We start from the raw sequence: 17,862 nt of genomic DNA, 5'->3' as shown, positions 1-17,862 counted from the left end.
AGTATATATTAAATAAAATATATGTATACATATTTATACAGTTATCTAATTGCACAAGAAAAATCAGATTTAGAAGGAAGGTAAAAATAACTTGAGAAGGAAAAGAAAGAATCAAGCAGACAATAACAAGAAGAGTAGAAATGTTATATTGTGATCCACACTCATTTCCCATAGTTCTTTTGCTGGGTGTAGTTGGTTCTCTTCATTACTGAACAATTGGAACTGATTTGAATCATCTCATTATTGAAGAAAGCTATGTCCATCAGAATTGATCATCATATAATATGGTTGTTAAAAATATGGTTGTATAATGATCTCCTGGTTCTGCTCATTTCACTTACTTCACTTACTTGGTTCATGTATGTCTCTCTGGGACTCTCTGAAATCATCTTGCTGGTCATTTCTTACATAACAATAATATTCATAACATTCATATACTACAATTTATTCATCCATTCTCCAATTTATGGGCATCCATTTAGTTTCCAAGTTCTAGCCACTATAAAAAGGGCTGCCACAAACATTTTTGCACATAAGGCCTCTTTGCCTTCTTTAAGATCTCTTTGGGATATAAGCCCAGTAGTAACTGCTGGACCAAAGGGTATGCACAGTTTGATAACTTTTTGAGCATAGTTCCAAATTGCTTTCCAGAATAGTTGAATTCATTCACAATTCCACCAACAATGTATCAATGTCCCAGTTTTCCCACATCCCTTCCAACATTTAGCATTATCTTTTCCTGTCATGTTAGCCAATCTGACAGGTGTGTAGTGGTATCTCAGAGTTGTCTTAATTTGCATTTATCTGATCAGTAATGATTTGGAGCACCTTTTCATATGAATAGAAATAGTTTCAATTTCATCTGAAAATTGTTCATATCCTTTGACCATTATCAATTGGAGAATGACTTAATTTCTTATAAATTAGAGTCAATTTTCTATACTTTAGAAAATGAGGATTTTATAAGAACCTTTGACTGTAAAAATATTTTCCCACTTTATTGCTTCCCTTCTAATTTTGTCTTCATTACTTTTGTTTTTACAAAACCTTTTTAACTTGATATAATCAAAATTTTATATTTTGTGATCAATAATGGTCTCTAGTTCATCTTTGCTCACAAATTTCTTCCTCCTCCACAGGTCTATCCTATGTTTTTCTAATTTATTTATAATCTTTATGCCTAGATCATAAACATTGGGGCTTTTCTTAACACCTCACATGCCTGGAAGGTACTTTCCCCACTTACCCAATAGGATTGTAAACTCTAATATATTATGTAAATGACATTGCTATGAACTGCTATGAATTGCTATGAACTCCTTCCAAAGGGCTATAGAAGAATACGACATTATCGTATTTATCACCTCTCTCATTGGACACAACTTTATCTACTTCTTGGTTCTGCTGGGGTTATAATTTGTGGAATTATGTACTTTCTTGGATTGACAAGGATACAATGAAATAGTTTCTTCCTAGAAATTCTCTGGCATGATGGGCAAAATTCAGCAAAAAACTACTGGAGAATTACATTTTATTGATTTATATGACTCCCAAATTAGGAGAGTTTATGATGATGGTCATAGGGAAGTCATATGAATGCAGAACAATTAGAAAATGGAGTGTTTTGGCTATTTGAGGATTTTATTTTAAAAAATGCTTTGTGTCATGTATGATCAATTTAAAAAATAATTGGAATGAAACTAAAATACAATTAATACAGACTATCATGAATAAAATTCAACCTTTCTTCATTAATAACCCTAAGTCAGCATTTTAAGTATTTCTCATCATTTTACAGATTTATAGATATAGAAAATATATTGAGTAGAAACATATACTATGTTTATAGAGATAAAAATAATCTTGGGTTGAATTGGTACACATTGACCCTGTCATAATCTCTTCATGTTGCTTTAATATCCCAGAAATAAGTTTCCTTACTTGTAATATTTCTCTTTAATAAAAAACCATACAGAGTCCATAATAAAAGAAGATGCATTAAAATGCCTTATAGTTGCATAGATCCTGGATAAATGCAAGATTTTTTTGTTTATTATTTTTCATTAATCAGGTATTAATATAAGTTGTTCTGTTACAATCCATTCTGTTTTTGTTTCAGTTACTTAAAAGCTACCATTTAAAATATATTATGGCAATAATAAATGACCAATGCAAATATAATTTAAAATATAATAGTTTATAAGATAATTCAGGATGTCCCAAAATTTTAGTTTCTTTTTTTAATATTTAGTAATGTAACATATACTGAGACTTTTGGGATGTTTTGCATAATATAACATAAATATGAGCATAAAGTTATTTATGAAAATGTAAACAAATTTTACCTGCCCCAATAACTCTTTCAATGCGAATTCTTGAAGGATCTATTTCCTTTGCGAATTCATGCACAGCTAGTGATGGGTCTTCATATGTATCTGGATCAGTGTAGGTTTTGATTCCTGGGAAGCTCACTGTAGAAAAATAAGCATTTTATTTTGTGTTAGAATATTTCAATGACCGTGTATGTTTACAAGCATTTAAAATGATAGACTATCAAACTAGTCATCTCTTATTGCTAAATCAAGTTTTTTTCCCTATCTGCCTATTATTTATTATAAGGTATTCTACTCAGTATGTTTAAAATTAAGTTAGAGACTAAGTAAAAAGGGAGAAATGTTCAAAGAATATTAAATTGGGTAGACAGTTTTTTCAAAAGCCAAATTACATGATCCTTTACAAAATTCCTACTGTAATATCTCAACATGGTTGGGAAGTGATTTTAGGTTCTGGTACAGTTCTTAGCACATATTTGTTTTGTTTAGTTGTTTCAGGCATTTCTGACTCTTTGTAACCTTTCTTGGCAAAGGTACTGTCACCAAGCTAGTATGTATCTGAAGCCGAATTTAAACTCAGATCTTCCTGACTCCAAGAGAGTGTGGTCCTCTATTATCTCTGCCATTTTACTGCCTCTCCTGCATGTAGCAGGAACTTAATAAATGCTCATTGACTTGACTTTAAGACACACTTTGATGGATTGTATCAATATGGAAAGGCCTTGAATTATATCTCTAGTGCCTTTAAAATTAAATACAAACTTTGGTATTTAAGGCCTTTTATTATTTCGTTGTTCTTTACATCTTCTATCTCTTTCCTATCTTTGTCTTTGTATTGTTTGCCTCTCATACCTGAAATGAACTTCCTATTCACCTGCGATCTTTGGAAGCATTACCCTTTACTTCAGCACAATGATCTGTATTGACAACACAGGGATTCTTTCTGTGTGCCTTGGGCTACTTGATTAACCTGCATTTCTTCCCAGGATAATGTTTTTAAGTGCATAAAAATACATAGCATTAAAAAGGAAACCAATTATATTGAAGTATAGTTATCAAAATATTAAAAAAAAAAAGTTCATGGACTCCATATTAAGAACATTTACATAAAGCCATTTCTTATTTTTCACAAAGCCATTCCTAGTTCCCCCAAATATTAGTACTTCTGTAGCCATATTTATATAATTATAAACCTGTATTTGTATATGTAACCCACCCTGAAAGAATATAAGTTTCTGGAGGGCAAAAGCTATTTTACTTTTGATTGGTATCTAGCACAGAATAATCATGTAAAAAAAGACTGATTTTGATTCCTTATGCTACGCCATTAAACACTGAGAGAGAATGTGGTAAAGGGTGCTAAAAATACATTATTACTAGACCATTTACTGTTTTAGTAGTTTGGTACTTCTAATTTACTATAACTCTGCAATTGTCAGTAAATAAGATGAACCACATTTAACTTGAAGTTCTTGCAATGAGCAAAACTGAAAGATAAAGAAGCTATAGATAAATGGTAAGATGGCTTTGCTGTTTCCTCGGGGAGAGATAAATAAAAGATTTAGTGAAGCTGTTTTTATCTGATACCCCAAATGAAAAGGGAACATGGAGAATTTTGGCATTTCACTTTAACTATTCATGATGTATGTTGAAACTAGACTCTCATGAGCATAATTATAGTTTATAGGCTAATATTTGCTGCTGAAAATGAAAAAGGGTAGCAATTCTATGATGTACTTGATAGAATCTTTCAAACAAAGTAAACATTTATCTTGCCACTGTATTACTTAAACATTAAGGTATCCACCTCGTAGGAGTTACTGTTGAATAATATAATGTAAAATTTGTACTATAATTGAGAAATGAAAGAGGTCAAGTAATTATGTCCTACTCAGAAGTCTTTTGTGTGTATAATATGAGTAACTTCATCAAGAAGACAACCAAAAGCCAATGAATATAATGGGTACTGAATAGGATTACCAAAAAAAAATTATTGATATGGGAGTTATTTCAGGTGTGTGTGTGTGTATGTGTGTGTGTGTGTGTGTTTGTGTGTGTGAAGCCTTATCTTTATATGAATCCTGGTCCTGACTATTTCAAGCAATGGAAGAAATCATCACCAATGTATATGAAAAGATAAAGATAAGTAAATACTGTGTTTATTTGCAGAAACTCCAAAGTAACTTATTTGATCAAGCTGTGTATTCTGAAAAAAAGGGAAAGAGGTGAAAATAAACGTATATAAGGAAAATATTTCTTTTAAAAAGTTTTAATATTTTATCTTTTCTAATTACATATAAAAAGCATTTTAACCTTGGTTGTTTACAATTTTGAATTCCAGGTTCCCTTCCATCTTCCCTTTCGTTCCGCCTCATTGAGAAGGCAAGCAATTTGATAAAGGTTATACAAGTGTGGTCATGAAAAACACATTTCCATGTCAGTCATGTTGTGAAAGCAAACAAAAAAAAAAACCTTCAAGAAAAAAAAAAAAAAAACAACCCAGTATGCTTCAATGTGTATTCAGATTCCATCAGTTCTTTCGCTGGAGATGGATAGCATTTTTCATCACACATCTTTCAGAATTGTCTTAGATCTTTGTGTTGCTGACAATAGCTAAGTAATTCACAGTTGATCATTGTGTAATCTTACTGTTGTTGTGTACAATGTTCTTCTGATTCTTCTCACTTCATTTTGCCTCAGTTTGTATAAGGATTTCCATGTTTTTCTGAAATCAGCTTGTCATTTCTTTTTTCTTTTTTATTATTATTATAGTTTTTTTATTAACAAAACATATGCATGGGTAATTTTTCAACAAAGACCCTTGCAAACACTTCTATTGCAACATTTTCCCTCCTTCCCTTCTCCCTCCCCTAGATGGCAGGCAGTACTATACATGTTAAATATGTTAAAGTATATGTTAAATACAACATAGGTATACATATTTATACAGTTATCTTTGTTGCACAAGAAAAGTCAGATTTAGAAATAATGTAAAAATAAACTAGAAAGAAAAACAAAAATGCAAGCAGAGAACAAGAGAAAGAGTGCCAAGGCTATGTTGTGGTCCACACTCATTTCCCATTGTTGTTTTCTGGGTATAGCCGATTCTGTTCATCACTGATCAACTGGAATTGATTTGGAATCTTTCACTTACAACAGAACTGATTCTCATAGTATTGTTGTTGAAGTGCATAATGATTTCCTGGTTCTGCTCATTTCTTTTAGCATCAGTTCATTTAAGTCTCTCCATTGCTTGTCATTTCTTTTCCATCACAATCAGGTACCAACACTTGTTCAGATATTCCCTGATTGATTGGGGACCCTGTCAATTTCCAATTATTGGCCACCCATTACAAAAAGAGCTGCTACAAATATTTCTGTTGTATATATGTCCCTTTAAAAATATCTCTTTGGAATACAGATCTAGTAGTAAAATTACTGGATCAAAGGGTGTACACAGACAGATTTATAGCATTTTGGGCATAGTTTCAAATTGTTCTTCAAAATGGTTGGATCAGTTTATCAATTGTGCATGAATGTTCTTATTTTTCCACATTTCCTCCAACATTTTGAATTTCCATTTTCTATGATATTAGCCATTTGACAGGTGTGAGGTGGTAACTCGAATGTCTTTTAATTTGTAATTTTTGAATTGATAATGTTTTAATTTTTTTCACATGACTATCTATAGTTTTGCTTTTTCCATCTGAAAACTGCCTATTTATATTTTTTGACTATAGTAGAAACATTTCTTAACAATTAGAGCTATCCAAATGGGTTTATTCAGGAAATAAGGTTTCTCATCTGGATGGTCATTTGATGAGTTTGTTGGAAAGAGTTTTTTGTTTAGCTTGAGTTAGACTGGACAGTTTCTGAGTAGTCTTTCAACTATGAATTATGTAGCTTCACCCATATATTTACCATTAGAAAAAGGCCAAAAGATGACAAGAGAAGAAAAAGAGATTAAATGAATTAGACTGGGTTTAATAAGGAAACCAAATTATCACTCTTTGCAGATGATATGATGGTATTCTTAGAGAACCTCAGAAAATCAACTAAAAAGCTATTAGAAATAATCCACAACTTCAGCAAAGTTGCAGGATACAAAATAAATCCACATAAATCATCAGAATTCTTATACATCACTAACAAAATCCAACAGCAAGAGACCCAAAGAGAAATTCCATTTAAAATAACTCTTGATAATATAAAATATTTGGGAATTTATCTGTCAAGGGAAAATCAGGAAGTATATAAGCAAACCTACAAAACACTTTCCACACAAATAAAGTCAGATCTAATCAATTGGAAAAATATCAAGTACTCATGGATAGGTTGAGCAAATGTAATGAAGATGACAATACTTCCTAAACTAATCTATTTTTTTAGTGCTATACTAATCAAACTCCCAAGAAACTATCTTACTGTATTAGAAAAAATAACAACAAAATTCATCTGGAAGAACAAAAGGTCAAGAATTTCAAAGGAATTAATAAAGAGAAAAGCAAATAAAGGTGGCCTAGTTGCACCAGATCTAAAATTATATTATAAAGCAGCGATCATCAAAACTATTTGGTACTGACTAAGAAATAGAGAAATTGATCAGTGGAATAGGTTAGGTTTGCAGAACAAAATAGCCAATGACTATAACAATCTTGTATTTGACAAAACCAAAGGACCCACCTTTTGGGATAAGAATTCACTATTTGACAAAAAACTGCTGGGAAAATTGGAAACTAGTATGGCAGAAAGTAGGCAGAGACCCACACCTAACACCATATACTAAGATAAGGTTGAAATGGGTTCATGATCTCGACATAAAGAATGATAATATAAACAAATTAGAACATAGAATAGTTTACCTCTCAGATTTGTGGAGGAGGAAGGAATTTGTGATCAAAAAGAACTAGAGATCATTATTGATCGTAAAAGACATAATTTTGATTATATTAAGTTAAAAAAGGTTTTGTACAAACAAAACTAATGCAGGCAGGATTAGAAGGGAAGCAATAAACTGGGAAAACATTTTTACATCCAAAGGATCTGATAAAGACCTCATTTCTAAAATATATAGAGAATTGACTCAAATTTATAATAGTTCAAGCCTTTCTCCAATTGATCAATGGTCAAAGGTTATGAACAGACAATTTTCAGGTGAAGAAATTGAAACTATTTGTAGCCACATGAAAAGATGCTCCAAATTACTATTGATCAAAGAAATGCTAATTAAGACAATTCTGAAATACCACTACACACCTGACAGATTGGCTAAGATAACAGGAAAAGATGATAATGAATGTTGGAGGGGATGTGGGAAAACTGGGACATTGATATATTGTTGGTGGAACTGTGAAGGGATCCAAGATTCTGGAGAACAATTTGGAACTATGCTCAGTTATCAAACTGTGATTACCCTTTGACCTACCAATGTTTCTACTGAGATCATATCTCAAAAGAGGGAAAGGGACCCGTATGTGCAAAAATGTTTGTTGGCAGCCTGCTTTGTGGTGTCAAGAAAGTGGAAATGAGTGGATGCCCATCAATTGAAGAATGGCTGAATAAATTATGGTATATGAATGCTATGGGATATTATTGTTCTGTAAGAAAGGACTAGCAGGATGATTTTAGAGAGACTTGGAAAGACCTACATGAACTGATGCTAAGTGAAATGAGCAGAACCAGGAGATTGTTATACAGGCAACAAGACTATACAATGATCAATTTTGATGAAAGTGGCTCTCTTTAATGGATGATTCAAACCAGTTCCACTTGTGCAGTGACAAAGAGAGCCATCTACACCCAGAGAGAGAAGTGTGTTGAACAGAGTGTGGAACACACATAGCATTATCACTCTCTCTGTTGTTATTTGCTTGCATTGTGTTTTCTTTCTCAGTTTTTCTTTTTCTTCCTTCTTGATCTGATTTTTCTTGTGCTATAAGATAATTGTATAAATATGTATAATATATTGGATCTAACATCTATTTCAACACATTTAACATGTATTGAACTATCTTTCAGCTAGGAGAGGGAGTGGAGGGAAGAAGGGGAAAATTTGGAACAAAAGGTTATGCAAAGGCCAATGTTAGAAAAATTACCCATGCACATGCTTTGTAAATAAAAAGCTTTAATGAAAAAAAGAAAAAGCCCCAAAGAGTCAAGAAATTGTCTCAGTCACCAACTTCTTGATTTTCTTGACAGGTAGAGAAAAAATTCAGCTCAAGGGAGCATATATTAAATGACCTAAAACAAAAGGATTTATTGAAAAATAGTATCATATGCAAAACAAAGAATAACAGTTGGAAAACTTAGTGAAAATTTGGTATGAGATAAGATAAATCAGACAAACCTGAAAGCCTTTGTAGATAAAACTGGGAGAATAGCAAAGGTACTTGAAGTAGAACAGATCTATTAGTATTATAGTAATGGTCTGGAGGAGTCTCATATACTAAGACCACAGATATGATTTCTGGCTATGTTCCTGGTATCTTTTGAATGAGACAATGGAAAAAGTTCTGGAGTCATAGTATCTAAGTAAAATTGATTCTGCCACTTACCACACTCTTGCAGTAAGGGGGCAGGGTCCTCTAGGCTACTATTTCCTTAACTACTTGTGTCCTTGATACCTTCCCTATTTGTCTCCTTGGATTATTCTATCCCATTTAAATGATAATATTATCTAGTATTTATATCCTGTCTTAAAGTTTACAAAAAAGTTACATATGTTATGTTATTTGAACACTTTCAACCTAGCCTCCTTTCTGCTATCAATAATTTCAGGTGTCCTTTATCCTTTAGCAGAATTTTGCTTGACCATGGCTCTCGAGTTATTTTTCTGTATTTCTTCTCCTTTTCACAGCCGATCTTTTTGGAAGGAAGCCAAGGGCACTAATTTTCTTATTTTATATTCATTTTTTTTAAATTCATGATTTTGAGTTTGCTGAACTACTGAAACTACTTTCTCAAATATTAAAGATCTCAAATGCTAATTCCAATGAATTCTTTTTCCTCATCCTTCCTGAATCTTTTGGTTCCCCCTCATTTTGGATGTTTTCTACTCCATTGGCTTCTGTGACACTACTCTCTCTATTTTCTTATGGAGAGATAGAGATTCCAGTAGGAAATATGCTCTGAATTACAAGTAAGAAATTACACAGTGCTTTCAACATTATCCCAAACTGCTAGGTGCTATAAAAGTTTGTGTACCTAATACTAGTATTGTCTTGGTGATAACATTAATATAAATCACAGAACTCTATAATTTCAGAAGAATGAAAATGGTGAGTGACACAGAGGGTTTTGGAAGGATACAGGGTTGGTCTAAATCAACTTCAACACATTGGAAATAATGATATGTGCAAAGAAGTGGTGTGAAAAATATTACTAAAAAATTTGACTACAAAAGGAGATGAACAAGAATGAAATATAGGAAATAAATAGAGGAAGACTTTATTCATGGTCGATAATCTATTAAGGCATTATATTATGACATTGGCAAGAATTGCATAGTAGAAGAAAGAAGAGGAAATGGGATAGATTCTATGAGTGAGAGTACCCACACTGATAAAAGAATACAGCCATTAAAGTATCAGAGTAATCTACTTATTCTGATCTCTGCTAATTACCTCTCTTCCTTCAATACTTTGTTTTTTCTGCTTATCACCCCACAGGACTATAATTACTTAAGTCTTAAGTCAATTATGAAACTTTCTAAGATAGGAAGCTAGGAACCCAACTTAAGGCAGATACACCATTCCTGAGTTTGCCTGAAGAAATCTTTTCATTAGTGAAAACATGAAAGCAGTATGACATAGGAGAAAGCCTTTGGAATTTAAGGATTTGAGCTCAAATACTACCTTTGGCTTTTAATAGTAGTATGACTTTGGGAAAATTACTCATATTTCATGGACTTTAGTTTCTTTACCTATAATGGAACTGGTCAGATTAGATGCCATCTGAGCTCTCCTCTAATTCTACATTTATGATATTGTTACTTTGCATTTCAGTTCCTGATTTTTATGTCTACTTTTGTTGTGAACATGCTGATACACAGAAGAAAATGGTACCCAGATTATGGCTACATACTTAACATCAGCTTTAAAGTCTCAGGAATGGAAAATGACCAACTATGACAGTGTGCTCAGGAGAATAATTAAGAGGGGATCTGAGTATCTCAACTTTGGAAATATAATTATTTCTGGTGGTAGAAAATACCAGATATTAGAAAAGAAAACTTCTTGCTTCTAATATTCTGGAACTTTGAGAAAGATAAGACTCAAAGTTTATACTGCAAAGATAGAGAACATTGCAATTTATCTAGTCTAGCTGCATCATTTGACAGCTGAACAACAGGAAAGCCTGAGAGGTAAGGTATGAGCTTATAGAAATTGTTCTTTTACTATAAGTATTAGCAGACACATGGCTCTTATGGAATTCAGAAAGAGAAATGCCAGGAATGATAATGTGAATATGAAATGCATTGGATGGCAGATATATTTCCAAACATACACATTGTAAAAATGTGTTTTACTTGACTTTGCATATTTGTTATTCGGGCTTCCTCTCCTCCTTCTTTTCTAGGAATCACAAAATCTAGGAATTTTGGGGAAGAATCATTTGAATAATATTAATTATATATCAAAAAATTCTGTGTTGTCTATAAACTTTTTTATTTTGAATGAGACTTTTCTCCAAATAAGCTATCCTTTAAAATCCCTAAATTAGCCAGTAGTTCCAGGGAAAATTTTGTGAAAAAAGGATTAAGTCCAAAATTAAGACATTATAAAACTTAGTTACGGCAGTTTGATGATTTCTTTTAGACATATCACTATATTTCCTTGATATCTAATATAGCATCTTTTAGATGATGCCTAATATCCTTGGACAAATGAAAATGAGAATTTTTGAAACAATCATTTCTTGGCACATAAATCACAAACGGTCACTGTAAGTGTGATTTGACCAAAACACCCCTATTAAAAAAATCTATTATTTATTTATTTTAACCATTCATTTTTAAAATGAATATCTGAATTTTCTCCCTCTGATTTGTATCTCAGCAACCTACTGAGAAGGCAAGAAATCGATCATATATGTGAAATTATGCAAAATATTTCCATTTTAGTCAAGTTCCAAAAAAGCAGAAAAAACAAAGAAAGAGAAAAATATGTACTTAGACTCCATTAAATCTCTCTGGAGCTTATTATATTTTTATTATTCATTATAAGTTACTAATAATTTCTTGGATCACTGTATTGTTGAGAATTGCTGTCACACACAATTGATTATCATACAATATCGCTTACTGTGTACAAAATTCTCCTGGTTCTTCTCATTCCACTTTGTATCAATTTATGTAAGACTTTACATACTTTTCTGAAACCATCCTACTCATCATTTCTTATAATACAATATTATTTTATCACAATCATATATCATAACTTGTTCAGATGTTTTCCTCTCAATTTTCAAAGAGAGCTGAAATATATTTCTGTACATATAGGTTCTTTTTTTTTAAAAATAGCTTTTTATTGACAGAACCCATGCCAGGGTAATTTTTTACAACATTATCCTTTGCACTCACTTCTGTTCCGATTTTTTCCCTCTCTCCCTCCATCCCCTCCTCCAGATGGCAAGCAGTCCTTTACATGTTGAATAGGTTACAGTATATCCTAGATACAATACATGTATGCAGAACCCAACAATTTTCTTGTTACACAGGGAGAATTGGATTCAGAAGGTAGAAATAATCCGGGAAGAAAAACAAAAATGCAAACAGTTTGCATTCATTTCCAGCGTTCTTTCTTTGGGGATAGCTGCTTCTGTCCATCATTGATCAGCTGGAACTGAGTTAGATCTCTTTGTCAAAGAAATCCACTTCCATCAGAATACATCCTCATACAGTATCGTTGTTGAGGTATATAATGATCTTTTGGTTCTGCTCATTTCACTTAGCATCAGTTCATGTAAGTCTCTCCAAGTCTCTCTGTATTCATCCTGCTGGTCATTTCTTACAGAACAATAATATTCCATAACATTCATATACCACAATTTACCTAACCATTCTCCAATTGATGGGCATCCATTCATTTTCCAGCTTCTAGCCACTACAAACAGGGCTGCCACAAACATTTGGCACATACAGGTCCCTTTCCCTTCTTTAGTATCTCTTTGGGGTATAAGCTCAGTAGTAACACTGCTGGATAAAAGGGTATGCACGGTTTGATAAATTTTTGGACATAATTCCAGATTTCTCTCCAGAATGGTTGGATTCATTCACAGCTCCACCAACAATGCATCAGTGTTCCAGTTTTCCCGCATCCCTTCCAACATTCATCATTATTTTTTTCCTGTCATCTTAGCCAATCTGACAGGTGTGTAGTGGTATCTCAGAGTTGTCTTAATTTGCATTTCTCTGATCAGTAGTGATTTGGAACACTCTTTCATGTGAGTGGTAATAGTTTCAATTTCTTCATCTGAAAATTGTCTGTTCATATCCTTTGACCATTTATCAATTGGAGAATGGCTTGATTTCTTATAAATTTGAGTCAGTTCTCTATATATTTTGGAAATGAGGCCTTTATCAGAACCTTTAACTGTGAAGATGTTTCCCCAGTTGTTGCTTTCCTTCTAATCTTGTTTGCAGTAGTTTTGTTTGTACAAAGGTTTTTTTTAATTTGATATAATCAAAAATTTCTATTTTGTGATCAGTAATGGTCTCTAGTTCATCTTTAGTCACAAATTTCTTTCTCCTCCACAAGTCTGAGAGATAAACTATCCTATGTTCCTCTAATTTATTTATAATCTCGTTCTTTATGCCTAGGTCATGGACCCACTGTGATCTTATCTTGGTATATGGTGTTAAGTGTGGGTCCATGCCTAATTTCTGCCATACTAATTTCCAGTTATCCCAGCAGTTTTTATCAAATAATGAATTCTTATCCCAAAAGTTAGGATCTTTGGGTTTGTCAAACACTAGATTGCTATAGTTGACTATTCTGTCTTGTGAACCTATCTTTTTCCGCTGATCAACTAATCTATTTCTTAGCCAATACCAAATGGTTTTGGTGACTGCTGCTTTATAATAGAATTTTAGATCAGGTACAGCTAGGCCACCTTCATTTGATTTTTTTTTCATTAATTCCCTTGAGATTCTCGACTTTTTATTGTTCCATATGAATTTTGTTGTTATTTTTTCTAGATCATTAAAATATTTTCTTGGAAGTCTGATTGGTATAGCACTAAATAAATAGATTAGTTTAGGGAGTATTGTCATCTTGATTATATTCGCTCGGCCTATCCAAGAGCACTTAATATTTTTCCAATTATTTAAGTCTGACTTTATTTGTGTGGAAACTTTTTTGTAATTTTGCTCATATAATTCCTGACTTTCCTTAGGTAAATAGATTCCCAAATATTTTATGCTGTTAACAGTTATTTTAAATGGAATTTTTCTTTGTATTTCTTGCTGTTTGGATTTTGTTGGTCATATATAAAAATGCTGAGGATTCATGTGGATTTATTTTGTATCCTGCAACTTTGCCAAAGTTATGACTTATTTCTAATAGCTTTTTTGGTAGAATCTCTGGGGTTCTCTAAGTATACCATCATATCATCTGCAAAGAGTGATAGTTTGGATTCCTCATTGCCTACTCTAATTCCTTTAATCTTTTTCTCAACTCTTATTGCTGAGGCTAGTGTTTCTAATACGATATTAAATAATAATGGTGATAGTGGGCAACCTCGCTTTACTCCAGATCTTACTGGGAAAGGTTCCAGTTTTTCCCCATTGCATATGATGCTTACTGATGGTTTTAAATACATACTCCTGACTATTTTAAGGAAAACTCCATTTATACCTATATTCTCAAGTGTTTTTATTAGGAATGGATGTTGGATTTTATCAAATGCTTTTTCTGCATCTATTGAAATGATCATATGGTTTTTGTTAGTTTGGTTATTGATATAGTCAATTATGCTAATAGTTTTCCTAATATTGAACCAGCCCTGCATTCCTGGTATAAATCCTACTTAGTCATAATGTATTATCCTGGGGATGATTTTCTGTAAACTTTTTGCTAATATTTTATTTAAGATTTTAGCATCTATATACATTAGAGAGATTGGTCTATAATTTTCTTTCTCTGTTTTCAGCCTACCTAGTTTAGATATCAGTACCATGTCTGTATCATAAAAGGAGTTTGGTAGGACTTCTTCAATCCGTATGTTTTCAAATAGTTTATTTAGCATTGGAGTTAATTATTCTTTAAATGTTTGGTAGAATTCACATGTAAATCCATCTGGTCCTGGGGATTTTTTTCTTAGGGAGTTGATTAATAGCTTGTTCTATTTCTTTTTCTAAGATGGGACTGTTTAGGATATTTACTTCTTCCTCTGTTAATCTGGGCAAGCTATATTTTTGAAGGTATTCTTCCATTTTATTTAAGTTGTTGAATTTATTGGCATAAAGTTGGGCAAAGTAACTCCTAATTATTGCTCTAATTTTCCCTTCGTTAATGGAGAGTTCTCCCTTTTCATTTTTAAGACTAACAATTTGATTTTCCTCTTTTCTTTTTTTAAATCAGATTTACTAAAGGTTTGCCTATTTTGTTGGTTTTTTCATAGAACCAACTCTTAGTTTTATTCATTAATTCAATAGTTTTTTACTTTCAATTTTATTGATCTCTCCTTTTATTTTTAGAATTTCAAGTTTAGTGTTTGACTGGGGGGGGTTTTAATTTGTTCCTTTTCTAGCATTTTTAGTTGCAAGCCCAATTCATTGACCGTCTTTCTCTGTTTTATGCAAGTAGGCCTCTAGAGATATGAAATTTCCCCTTATTACCGCTTTGGCTGCATCCCATACATTTTGGTATTATGTTATTGTCATTTTCTTGGATGAAGTTATTAATAATGTCTATGATTTGCTGTTTTACCCAATCATTCTTTAGTATGAGATTATTTAGTTTCCAATTATTTTTTGGTCTACTTTCCCCTGGCTTTTGTTGAATGTAATTTTCATTGTATCATGGTCTGAAAAAGATGCCTTTACTATTTCTGCCTTACTGCATTTGAGTTTGAGGTTTTTATGTCCTAATATATAGTCAGTTTTTGTATAGGTTCCATGAACTGCTGCAAAGAAAGTGTAAGCCTTTCTGTTTCCATTTAGTTGTCTCCAGAGATCTATCATATCTAACTTTTCTAATATTCTATTTACCTCTTTGACTTCTTTCTTATTTATTTTGTGGTTTGATTTATCTAATGCTGAGTGCAAGGTTGAGATCTCCCACTATTATAGTTTTGCTGTCTATTTCTTCTTGCAGCTCTCTTAATTTCTCTTTTAAGAATTTAGATGCTATACTACTTGGTGCATATATGTTTAATATTGATATTGCTTCATTATCTATGCTACCCTTTAGCAAGATATAGTGCCCTCCCTTATCTCTTTTAATTAGATCAATGTTTGCTTTTGCTTGATCTGAGATCAGGATGGCTACCCCTGTTTTTTGTTGTTGTTGTTGTTGTTGTTGTTTTTTGTTTTTTGTTTTTTTTTTACTTCACCTGAAGCATAGTAGATTCTGTTCCGACCTTTTCCCTTTACTCTGCATGTATGTCCTTGCTTCAGGTGTGTTTCCTGTAAACAACATATTGTAGGATTCTGGCTTTTAATTCATTCTGCTAACCACTTCCTCTTTATGGGGGAGTTTACCCCGTTCACATTTATGGTTAAAATTACCAATTCTGTATTACTTGCCATCTTGATAACCTTTGTTTATGCTTTTCTCCCTTCTTTCCCCCTTACCACTTTCCCCAGTATTAAACTTGTGAGCACCACTTGCTTCTCAGAGCCCTCCCTTTTTAGTATCCCTCCTTCCACCTTAGAGTTCCTCCCCCATCTTACTCTTTTTCCTCACAGTTTCTGTATTCCCTTCCACTTAGCATATTCTTTCCCTTTTCACTTTTCTCTTCTCACTTTTCAATGAGGTGGGAGAAGTTTCATCATAAATTGAATATGTCTAAAATTTTTCTCTTAAAGCCAATTCTGAAGGCAGTAAGATACCCACTATATTCATCCCCCTTCATTCTTTCTCTCAGATATAATAGGTTTCTTTTGCCTCTTCGTGAGATGTAGTACCCCCACTTTACCTTTTTTCTGGTACAATGTCCTTTCCATCTCTTGTTTCTAGAACAAGGTATACATGTATTCTTTATACATCTTTATAGCAGAAATATAGTTCCCAAGATTTCTTTTTACCTTTTTAGGTTTCTCTTGAGTTCTGTATTTGTGGATCAAACCTTTTGTTAAGTTCTGGTTTTTTCATCAAAAATAGGTGAAATTCACTTATTTTGTTGAATGTCCATCTTCTTCCCTGGAAAAAGATGCTCATTCTGGCTGGGTAAGTTATTTTTGGTTGCATACCGAGTTCCTTAGCCTTTGGGAATATCATATTTCAGGCCCTTTGATCTTTTGATGTGGACGCTGCAAGATCCTGGATAATCCTTATTGTGGCTCCTCTATATTTGAATTGGGTTTTTTCTAGCTGCTTGCAGTATTTTTTCCTTTGTCTGAGGGTTCTGGCATTTGGCCACTATATTTCTTGGTGTTTTGATTTTAGGATACCTTTCAGTAGGTGATCAATGAATTCTTTCAATGTCTATTTTACCCTCTGTTTCTCTGACTTCTGAGCAGTTCTCTTTGATGATTTCCTGGAAAATAGTGTCTAGGCTCTATTTTTCATCATATTTTTCTGGGAGTCCAATAATTCTCAGATTGTCTCTCCTGGATCTATTTTCCAGGTCTGTTGTTTTCCCAAGAAGGTATTTGACATGGTTTTCCATTGTTTGATTTTTTTTTTTGGTTTTGCTTGACTGATTCTTGTTGTCTCCTCAAGTCATTCAATTCCATTTGTTCAATTCTGATTTTCAATGAAGTATTTTCTTCACTCACTTTTTTTATATCTTTTTCTAATTGTCCAATTGAGTTCGTTTGTTCTATGGAATTTTTTTCCATTTCACCAATTTTATTTTTTAGAGAACAATTTTCTGTTTACAATTCACTAATCCTGTTTTTCAAGGATTTGATTTCTTTATCCACTCTGTCTTTAAATGAGTGGGATGACTTCTCCAGACTCTCTTGCCAAGCCTCCCTCTCCTTTTCCCATTTGTCTTCTAGCTCTCTTGTGAGAGCCTTTTAAATTTCTTTTATGGGATTCATCTGTGCTGAGGAATAGATGATTTCCTCCTTTGGGGATTCACCTGGAGACCGTCTGTTTTTAGTCTCCTCAGGGTTAAGAGTCTACTCTCTATCCATATAGAAGCAGTCAATGGTTAAGGTCCTTTTCAATTTTTGGCTCATTTTGTCAGAGAAGAATCAAAGACAAACTAGCAAAGAAAAAAAGAAAAAAAACAAAACAAAAGGAATCTGCTTTCTTTTTTGGGCTAGGTGGTGTTACCCAGCTTCCTCTACAGACTGAGGGGAACAGCAGCGAGGCCCTAGCAGGACAGCGATGGCTATGCTGCGCCTGCACTCTGAGAC

At 32.9% G+C, this 17,862-nt stretch overlaps 1 protein-coding gene across 1 annotated transcript in view; it reads right to left on the bottom strand.

Moving 5' to 3' along the window:
- EPHA6 (EPH receptor A6) overlaps positions 1-17,862 on the bottom strand; it is a 983,513-nt gene that overhangs the window by 361,383 nt on the left and 604,268 nt on the right. The window contains 1 exon segment of the mRNA XM_051984381.1: positions 2,346-2,471. Within this exon segment, the coding sequence (XP_051840341.1) occupies positions 2,346-2,471 (126 nt within the window).

Source organism: Antechinus flavipes, chromosome 3 (assembly GCF_016432865.1).
Source record: "Antechinus flavipes isolate AdamAnt ecotype Samford, QLD, Australia chromosome 3, AdamAnt_v2, whole genome shotgun sequence".
Taxonomy (NCBI): Eukaryota; Metazoa; Chordata; class Mammalia; order Dasyuromorphia; family Dasyuridae; genus Antechinus; species Antechinus flavipes.
The sequence above is the reverse complement of the archived record's forward strand: the minus strand, read 5'-3'. Positions and strand labels throughout refer to the sequence as shown.